General features: G+C 42.1%; 1 protein-coding gene across 1 annotated transcript; it reads right to left on the bottom strand.

Moving 5' to 3' along the window:
• Nucleotides 1-4,851: 4,851 nt before the first annotated feature.
• On the bottom strand, nucleotides 4,852-6,393 carry LOC131878216 (uncharacterized). The gene is made up of 2 exons (XM_059224140.1): nucleotides 5,996-6,393; nucleotides 4,852-5,341 (listed from the first exon to the last, which is right to left on the bottom strand). The coding sequence occupies exons 1-2, from the start codon at nucleotides 6,058-6,060 to the stop codon at nucleotides 5,065-5,067; spliced, it is 342 nt and encodes a 113-aa protein (XP_059080123.1). The 5' UTR covers nucleotides 6,061-6,393; the 3' UTR covers nucleotides 4,852-5,064.
• Between the last annotated feature and the right edge of the window lie 4,632 nt (nucleotides 6,394-11,025).

Below are 11,025 nucleotides of genomic sequence, written 5' to 3'. Positions count from 1 at the left end.
GGAACCCTCCAAATTTGGAACGTGGAGTGCACGTGCTTACATTCATTTGAATTACCTCCTCTTGCCTCCCTTCACGACTACTACTGTCGCTAGGGACAACCTTATGAAGAAGGCCACCACCGGGTTTGATTCCTTCCCAAAATGCATGAGTTTGACGGGAGATTCTTCAAGGAGGTATGTGCCCATATCAATCGATGGGTACCACTGGCACAAATTGAAGATCTCGTGGTAGTAGTTGGCATGTCGGCTGGCGAGTGAATCCTGGGATGAAGGTACATAGGAGGAAAAAGTTTCCCTTCACCAACTCTCCGGATGAAAAAGAGAATGCGCGATCCAGCTGTTCCAGAAATCAGACTCAGATACTTGAGATCAAAACTCCCGGCCCACTTTTAGAGCGGAGCGCACGAGGGGATTGTCATTCCGAGAGGAGCGAAAAGTTTACTCCAAAATAACTGCACTAGTGCAAATTGCTCAACTTTTCAGGGGAACGCATTTTCTCCTCATTTAAATTCCCAATTCCTTCTCTTGGACTTCAAAGTGGAGGAAGAGTCTTCTCAGAATCAAAGTTCTGTCCATCCATTGTTGTGGCAAAGCGTGCGATGGCTTTCCCCAATATGGTCAAATCCGTGATTTTCTTCCAAAAGCCAATGAGCCATGATCCTTGATAAACTCCGTGACAAAAGGTTTGAGAAAAAAAAACTTCTCCATGAGATCGGGGGGGATTGAAGATGGTTGAGAAAGGATGTTGGCTTGGTGTGCTTCCATCCACCTTCCCCTCCAATAACAAAAGCGAAGGAATTGGTCACCATCAATCGTGGTTGTTGTCGGTGCAAATACATGGACCTTTTGCTTAATCCGTGACTTTGGACACGTTTGCTTCCCGTTTTGAGCGATCGTCAGTGAAGCTGAGCCATGTGAAGGATTGGTGAAGCAGCCAGCGATTGATGGCACACTTTGATTAAGCATGGTCCTTCAGGACAACATTACTGGGCTATAAAGTCTTCGAATAACTTGGTGGAAAAAGTGAGACCAAATGGTCATACATGAACGACGATTAAGACGCACTTGGAATGACAGCAAAGTTTCTAAACCACCAGGGTTTGGCTTCAAAAGTTTATCTCTTGCCTTGTGATCCTCTCTGAGCTTCGTCAGATGGTAGCTCTAAGGGGGGTTTGTTGCCTTTGGAGTGAAGAGAAGCGGTTGGGAATTGTAGGTAGCGTTTTATATTCACCTAATCTCCCGAGACAGTTGCACAGATGTCCGAATACATTAAGCTCGGCTGGTTGATAAGAAGTCTCCCCAAGAGCTCGACAAGAAACTTCATCGAAAGTCTGTGAACCATCAAGGATTACTCTTACACAACGTGTGTGTTAAAGAGCAGAATCTATTTGACAAGCGCCCAACTAGGGGAAATGCATCCGCGTACAACATGTCGCAAGTTTATTGAGGATGGGCCAATCGAAGCGAAGTCACCTCAAGTTGTCTCGTGTTCGTTCCCAATTACAGAATGTGATATCCTGAAAAAAAGAAGCCATGGCTTTCACATCTTACCTTCAGTGAGCATAGCAAACTTTGTCGCTTCCTGCCAAGGTGACTCTCGCATCACTGGCTTTATCAATATACCACAGAAGCTGATCGAGAGCGTTTTCTGATCCAGAAATACATGCTAGTGAGGAAAAAGCAACTCAGATGATGTCCGGATCAGCAAGCACAGCTCAGAAAAAGAAAACTTTGCACACTTTCTTCTGCCGCTTCATCCGAGGCCATGTGTCACCTACTCACAGCAAAAAGTAGAGACGGCGACCATTCAGAAAAATGCACCGACAGACACTTCAACAACACGAACAAGAACCACCAAAACAGATACAACAGCCACAACGCAAATACGAAAATACGAGATTGCAGTCCCACGTGGAAATTAGATGCACTCTTGCCTGTCTTGGCTGTCTTTATTTCTTTCCCTCACACACGAATCGAATTGGTGTCGATCAACTTCGATTTCTTCATGGCACTGAGGAATGGAGGTTTGTATTTGTGTTCAGAGGCTCACCTTCTTCGTTATACCCAATGGCGAGGTTGGAATCCCTTTTCCTTGTCCTTTGGCGGTCGCCTCCTTAGTGTCTGTCACTGACTTTGGATCAAGCTGTGGAGACCGAGGAGGAAGAGGACGAGGAGGACGAAGAGGAGGAGAAGAAAGAAAAAAGAATATCCTGAATCACCATTGACAAGACCGTGGGGCCCCCCCATTTGCGAGGAGGTCTCTCCATCTCATCTGTCATTTTTCAACACTTGCACATGAAGCTTGGAGGCGAAACAAAGTTTTTCTTCCTCACCCATCCGCAGGAGGACCCACTGGATAAAGAAGAGCTTTGTTTGGTAAGAACTTCCGGATGATTGTCTAGCAATTAGGGGGCACTTCCAGGATAAATCGCATTGGCAAACACTATTCAGGGACGGAATCGAAACTAACTAGACTTGATTTGAGTCTCCCAAATCAAGAGTGGTCGATCTTGTTGTTGGGAGCATTGGTTGATCATGGACGGGAATACTAGTTGGCTGATCATATCTTGCGATCTGTATGACTCGTCTTGGATTCGTTTTCCAATCGTTTTTCCGTTTTGTTCCCTCTTTTCTCTTTCGACACAGTCAGGGGCACGATCAAGTAAAAGAAGAAGAGGAGAAAGGAGGCAGAGGAGAATAAGAATAAGAATCACATGGCACCAACCAGAGCCATTCTCGTTCACCAATCTCGACCGAGGGTGCCATCACAATCATCCGATGAGAGATTCTGGGATCCGCGGGACTATCCAACTCGTTTGGATGTTCCTCTCGTGAGTCCCATTTTGGTCCGTCTCTCTGTCTCTGTCTCTGCCTGTGTGTGTGTGTGTGTGTGGGTCTCTCTCTCTCTCTTCTTCCCTCACTTTGGGTCCTTGTTCTCTGTCTCTCTTTCGTTTTCTTTGAGTTCTTTCTGTCTTTCGTTCTGTCAGTGTTGTCCCTTGGCCCTCTCTCACTTACTACGATTACTACTCACTCTTGACTTAGTCGGATCCAAATTCACGTACTCCGATACGATCCCATTGGGCGTGAGGGAGTGCGCATGCATGCTTGATGGGTTCCATGGTTCCACGAGCCTTCATGGACACCAGACGGACGGATGGATGGGGATCTAAAGACGAAATGATGGTTACCACAGGCATGAAACACCCACCGACCAAGAGTGCGGCCAAAGACCAACCAAGGGGACGACAAAGTCTTCGGTACGCAGGCCACAGAGAAAAGAGCGAGAAAGAGAGCGAGAGCGAGAGGCGAGGCCAAAAGGCCGACAGAGACGAGGACACCCAACAAGCAAGCAAAGAGGCAAAGAAGCCAGGAGGCCACGAGGCCAGGAGGAGACGGAAGATCGGACGGAAGAACGAGCGAACCCACGAAGACCGAGCCATCCATTCCTCGATCAGAGACCGAAATGATTTTGTTCGGAAGATCACGTAGTTCGTCTTCGTTCCTCTTTCTCACATGCCTACTGATTGAACCGTGGTGAGATTGGGAAGCGATGACTGGATTCATCAAAGGATCAGGATCCTCCATGGGAATGACAGGTCGTCCAAGTCTCAAATCCGATATGATAAAGCAAATCTAACAAATGCCAAATGAAACGGAGTGTCTGTTCCGACAAACGAGGATACGGACCAGACCATGAGGGGTCCCATGTTCAGATCAATTGCATCCGCTGCTTCCTAGAGCATTTATCTCGACGGAGAAACCCTTTCGATACATTATGGTTCGCAAGTAAAGCGGCTTCTTGATGTCATGGCTTTAAGATTTAAGAAAATGGCATGAAAAGAACGGACAACTCTGGCTGTGAATCGTAAAGCTGATCCAGGGCTCTCTATCACCCACTTACCTACATTTTTTACAGGTCTTTAAGTTCAAAATCTTGGTGGAACGAACTTTCCCTGCATGGCGTTCGAGTTGGCAGAGAAAGATTACCCTCGGCCATAAAATGTCACAGTGGACGCTTTTCACTGTTCGCGACATAGATCTTGGTCGTGATGAAGGATAATTAAAGGTTTGTGCCAAATTGTCATCAACATCTCTCATTCCGAGGGATTAGCACGTTCGAAGCACGCCAAGTTAATATACAGGGTGGCAAAAAATTAAGGGCAACCCTTTGGTGCTTGCGGCAGTGGTTTTTATCTAATCAAGGCTAGAATTAAATCATATATGATATGACGCTTGATTTATCAATTTTCTATCGCAATAAAAACTTCAGACCCAACATGATCAAGAAAGCCTTTGTGTGGGTTGAGGCACTCTCAAAAGGCACCTAATGTGGCACTTTATTTGTTTCGATGTTGCATCTAACCCACGGTTCACTCTTTAGTTTAAGAACGAGGTCTCGTTGCGTGTCTGATTGACCAAACTGGTATGTTTCCGATGCATCATCTCTTATTATAGAAATTAGAAGGCAAGCATTGATAATTATTCATCAAGCTTTAGTCTTAACGTAACGCACCTACTCGTATTTGGTAGTATTGAATTGACAATGAAAAGATATATAGCTTCAAAAAGTGGACAACTCAGAGTGACATTTGAGCCACTCAATCTGCTATATCAAAAGTAAAAGGCGTAGTTCCAAAAAAAATATCAATTCAGTATTGTTCAAAATGGCAATGAAAACAGATGAAGACATTTGAAAGCTGTTTGATCGATCCCAAGTAAATCATTGTGTCATGACGGTGCAGAAATCACAGAAATCAGTGCATAAAAGATATCGAATGTTTTGTCGGAGCTCTTGACCACTATTTATCTTCAAAAAGAACATCTTTTTGTTTGGGTTGTCTTACTCCGATATGGTAGCTCTATGTACAAAGAAGTTTATTAATGGCACGTAGATTATTTAAAGGGTAGTAAATCGATGGCGATCTTAAAGTCTAGTTTTAGTCGGGACATCGTCATAATAAACAGGGAATTCTTCTTTTTTCGTAATGGTCATGCAGTATAAAAACTACTTTATTGGTGTTAGTTGTCGTACTCGGCATGATTATGTTTTTTTTGATGGAGCATTTACTTGCTCACATTAAATTGATCAAACTCTTCTTTGGTAAGCTCTTGAACTCCGGCTGCAGCCACAAAACGATGACGATTCTTGGCAGTGATGAGCTGAATATCTTTCAGATTAGCCGGCTTCTTGATCTTATCCTTTTCATCGATTAATCCAAACCCGATGCCCACCGAGAACTCGGGCAAATCGTCTAATGGGATCGCAGTAGACGACACCGGGATCATGATGGCATCCGCTTCACCCTCCTCGCCCACGTGGTAGATGGTGGGAAGAGCGGAACTAGAAAAGTCAAGGATTTCGTTCATTCTTCTTTTGTGATCTGCTGGTTTGAACACGGTCATTCTCTCATGCTCTCATTACTATATATTCACTGGCTGGGGCCTCGTTTACTCCTTGACAAGGAGCTCGAAAGATCACGTAGGAGGGCCTCCTTAGTGGCCTCACAAGGCACAATGAGCTCTGAATAGTTAGTTCTACGAAAGAACTGTGATCATCAACCGAGGTCTCATCTCCCAACCATGATGTCATTCTTCTACGACAGTTGTCGTACTCAAGGGAGCGACGACGCCCTTTCGCGTTTTTTTTACATAGCAGCGGTGATTGCTGCTCACCCACGCATTTTCAGATCAGACAAAGGCAGCCAAAGTGCAACAATCGTATTCTGAGTCGCCCATAATTCGATCTCATTGACTTCCGGTACTCTACAAAGCCCAACAAAATAACACCCTTTCATTATCTTCGTAAAGGGTTGCCTGTTGAGGTATAACCAATTATCCTGACTACCAAGCTTCATCCGACACAGTCAAACAGACTTGATGTGTCTTGGATATAGGGTCTCATCAGGATCACACGTCACTTATTGCATACTCCCCCCTCTATGTACGGTACTCATCCAAGGAACTATGTACATGTCCTTCGAAGATGAGGCCTTACCTTCCGACAATCGAAGTCATGATAGACAGAAACACGAAAGCCCAAATGGTGCCCATGGGCCCCATAGTGCGGGGTAGAGGACCTTCCCAGGTCGCTCGTCCGGTCAAAACTGAGTAAAAACGAGGCAAATGCTGTCTTTGAACACCTTAAAGTCTCCACAGAAGTCGAGAACTGATTCAATTGTGCTCCAGCCACTTTGGCATTGGCGCTCCGGCTCCTCGTGATCTTCCTCCATCCATCCATCCATCCGCCCGTCCGTCCGTCCGTACATACTGTACATCCTTTGAAGCTGAGCAAGAAGTGTCTTAGTCAGTGGAGCGATCAGCGAACCAACGAACCAAGCACCCACCACCTTCGCTATCTACTGTAGTACCACATGATGCACAGGCACCAGCCATCCAACACCTACGTAAAAACGACCTTGATAGCAGCTGGCTCCTAAGGCGGATATCTAGATATCTCATTGCCGCTTCAAGTAAAACTTCTTCGGTCGTTGAATTCCTCAAGACGGTGGTACACTGGTTATATTTTGAGAAATCCTTCGACGCTTGCAAATTGCAAATGCAAGTCATAACTAATGAAGAAGAGTAGGCCTAGTTGAGACCATGAAGTGACATACAAAACATTGGGAAATGTTTTAACAGGTGTGCGTTTGGATTGGAGTTGATTGAGTTAGAGAACGAGGTTGAAAACAATCCTGAATGAATCAGAATTTCAATAGATACTGATAGTAGAATAAGTCCTTGAAAATGCGTAAAATTGTTTTAAACAGATTCTTGGCTTAATTTTGCCATGCAGGTCTTTTGATGACGCGATTTTGATAGTAAGAATGATTATTCTTTTGCAAACTTCCTTACTATTGCTTGGAATGCAATCGGAATAGACTTGTCGGCAAAGCAAAAAGCATTGCGTTTGTAAATTTGGGGTTTACTTAGATTACTTTGCACTTTTGACTTTTTCCAAGCTCGAAGTTAGGTGCTACCGTCCCATTTAGCTCTTCATTGAATTGTTGACACTCAATCCTGAAACAGATTGAGAGGTAGCAAATATTTGAGACGAATCTGATTGAAAGTTGGTCGATGAAAGCAACACCGTCCGTCGAAATGATTGAATACCTCGTAAATGAGCTCAAATGAGAGTGATTTCAATCAGATGTTATACCAGTTTTATAGAATTCTAAAAGAATGAATGCACTATTGGACAATCACTAAACCAATACTTCCCTTGAAATGTAATTGTAACTTGATCCTTAGGAGAAAAAGTTGCGATAACACGGTAAAAAAACAATGTACTAGTTAGTACCTATTCACATTTTTCTGAGAGTTCTGCTGATGGCGATGAAGCTTTAGAATGACGATTTTTCTTCCAATTTGTGTGGTTGACCTCGTCGTTCTCTTGAGATCATGTAGGTCGAGCCAAAAGCAAATTATTATTGATGCCTGCATCCCACAGATACGTCCAAGAAGGAGGCAACATGTCTGCCTGTCTGTAAGGGTGCATGCCGTCCTTCCTCTTTCCTCCCACCAGACTACTTCATTTCCGACCTTTCAAAGCCAGCCAAATCATGCTTTTTCAGCGATAGCAGAATGTCTACTGTAAGGTAGGGAAACTAAGCTTAAGAATACGTTGGACTACTGTTACATCCATTCGTATTGACGATCATGTTGGAATAAGATGAGCACAGAAAACCTCTGAGGGATTTTTACTTTCACACTTAATTTATAGTAGATTGCTCATTACACGGGCTGACAAAAAAACAGAAGATTAGCAAGGCAAATTAAGATGTCAGTTTTGCTTCTTCGTAGGATTTGTTGCAATTTGACGCGCGAGAAGGACTATCAGGCACTAGATTTCTGATAAGATAAAAACAACTAATTACTTAATTGCTAGTTAACTAGAATTGTCACTTTCCTTCGTATTTTTCAGAGCAGATAGAGTTTTTTTTTTAAATTTGAGCTTGGAAAACTATTCATCAATTCTATTTAATTTTGACGTGATTATTGTTATATTTTTGGATGGTTACTAATGATAGGGGTCGGAAAAATATGATTTTCGTCAAAATAGATTGCTTTTAGATTGTGAAAATCAGCCAAAAAAGCTTTGGCAATATTAAAATATGTTATAACAAGGTGAAAAAAATCGTCATTTGTTTGGCTACTCAATTATTTTGGTTGTTTTCAAGGCAAAAAAAATTCTTCATTACGTTTTTCTCGATCTTTTTGCTCTTTGGGTTGAAAGAGAGTCTTGTTTTGAGATAAAAAAATGAATTTCAATGCTGACTTGTGTCTACGACTTTTTGGGGTTCACATTTTAAAGCATCCTGAAATCATGGTCCAGGAGAAATGAAATGAATGATATGTAAAATCACGGACTTCTAGAGATATGGACTGCAAACGGAAGCAAAAATATCCCATCTGCTAAACCACTCATCTTATTCCAAATAAGCACCTCATACGACCACAAGGTCTTGTTGAATAGATGAACTCAGCCAAGTTAGAGCCCAAACCTGTGCTTAGGGAACTCAGGAGACATGCTCAAAGTTATGTAGTAAACGCTACATAAAATTTGAATTTTCGGCCTGCTCTTGGTCAGCTACATAAGCATTTGACAACATAACTTTGAAACAATGGACTTTCCATGTAAATGCTATAAAATTGACCTAGCGTTAATTGAAGAGATCTAGGTTTCTTATTTTATTTCTTTAATTCGAAAAGTGGCTCAGAGTCGCGATGACCAAGAGCAGGCCGATTTGCAGGGAAGCCCGTTCACAGTCCATATTTCCGTGGTAAAATCAATACCATCAATGTCAGGGCAGCAGTAACGAAATTGCAAGTGACGAAATTACCGAAATTCGTTCCTTTTTTCGAATGCACAAATGGAATCACATTGCATTTTAAAATGCTTTTATTATAACGACCTAAGAAACTCAAATTTACTCGTTCCTTTCTCCACGCTCCCGAATAGCATTTAATGTTTTGGTTTTCTCTGGGCAACTGAGGAAACTTGAAAGAAACTTTAGGCAATCTCAAAAGAAATTTCCATCTTTTACATTTTCATATATCGTAAAGAAAGAAGCACAGGGCTGGAAATTGTGCTTGATTTTAGCAACAATACATGTGTTTGTGGTTTCAAGTTTTATTCTATTGCGCTTCTTTATTTTTATATCTTCTCATTCAAATTCCAATGAACTAAAAGACCTGACTGAGGGCGAAATCTTCCTTTGGCTTAAGTATGTTGGACTAAATTTCTCAACCCTCTCCATATCCATCCATGACTTTATTTTCCATCATAAGTTGAGCTCAATAAAAAATGTCAGTTTTAGACGTGAAATATCTAAATAATATGTACTCCAGAAGAAGGTAACAATACATGATCAAATTAAGATGTCAGTTTTGCTTCTTCGTAGGATTTGTTGCAATTTGACGCGCGAGAAGGACCATCAGGCACTAGATTTCTGATAAGATAAAAACAACTAATTACTTGATTGCTAGTTAACTAGAATTGTCACTTTCCTTCGTATTTTTTTTAGAGCAGATAGAGTTTTTTTTTTAATTTGAGCTTGGAAAACTATTCATCAATTCTATTTAATTTTGACGTGATTATTGTTATATTTTTTGATGGTTACTAATGATAGGGGTCGGAAAAATATGATTTTCGTCAAAATAGATTGCTTTTAGATTGTGAAAATCAGCCAAAACAGCTTTGGATCGTTGTTTACTCCCTTGCACCCACTTTTGTCTTACGTAGGGATGTGTCGAGATTTTGGCTGTGGCTGTGGCATGTGTCAATTAAAACGGTGTCGAAATAAGCGGAGTTATTAAAAAACCGAAGGATAGTGCAAGAAACGAAAAAAGATAGAACTTTGTGCTCAATTTGACACAGAAGTTCTTGAAAAAGCAGTGTCATTTGTACGCTTGACACATCCCTACCTATCCAAAAGTTGGCGCTTGGGCGCAAAGGGGTACACAAATCCAAACATTTTTTTTTTGTTCGGACTTCCTTACCGCTACCGGGATTGGAATCCCAGCAGTTCAAGACAAGAAGATTACTTATTGTACTTGACTTTTATTTATATATATTATTTGATCGAACAACGAATTGGAGTTGGCTGATCTGGCTAATCCTTGAATATAAGGTTGATCCGGAATTTTAGTCAAAAACTTGTCCAAGTCTGACTTAAATCTTGCTACTGGATCAACCCCTACATAAACCCTACGAATATTTGAGGGCAGCAAATTGAACAATGAAGGAGCCCGAGAAAGAAGAGAGTTGGACTTCATTGTTTTAACTAGCCTGGATTCTCGAGGGCTTGAAGGTGCTCTCAAAACGCACATTAAGCCTCTACGGTCACTACAATTGACCCTAAATCCTGGGTTGGGACAAAGCTCATGAATGCTTTTGAAAACGTACAATATCAGATACCTTTCGTACCTTCTCTGAGTACTGTACAATCCCAACCTTTCTAACCTCTCCCAATACGAGAGCTCTCTCATATCTTCAATGTTCCTAGTAAAACATCTTTGGACCTGCTCGAGCTTTTGCAAACCTGCTGAACTAATTGGAGCCCAAATGGGAGAGGCATATTCAAGATGCGGCTGAACAATCGACTTGTACAGAGTTAGCATCGTGACACTATCTCTGGACTTAAACGTGCGATATATCCAACCACATGTTTGAAAAGCCTTACCAACTTTCAACTGGATATGCTCATCGAACTTTCCATTATCTTGGAGGACTACACCTAAATCCTTCATGGATGAGACCTGCTCAATGTCCTTACCTTCATCATCTAATAGTGGAGTGTCTAATGGCGTCGACCCAAAGGTCATTGAGCGGAATTTCATTCCATTCAAGGCCATGTTACTCGCAGCAACCCAGGAATAAATTTGGTCTAGGACCTTCGCCAGACAACCGGAATCCTGACCATTCCTACCAACTACCAATTTTGTATCATCAGCATAAGAAGAGATACTGACATTACTACTACCAAGCTTCTGAAGCGGAGCAATGAAGATAATGAAAAGGAGAGG

This window comes from Tigriopus californicus, chromosome 1 (assembly GCF_007210705.1).
Source record: "Tigriopus californicus strain San Diego chromosome 1, Tcal_SD_v2.1, whole genome shotgun sequence".
Lineage (NCBI taxonomy): Eukaryota > Metazoa > Arthropoda > Copepoda > Harpacticoida > Harpacticidae > Tigriopus > Tigriopus californicus.
This window is presented reverse-complemented; position numbering and strand designations above follow the sequence as displayed.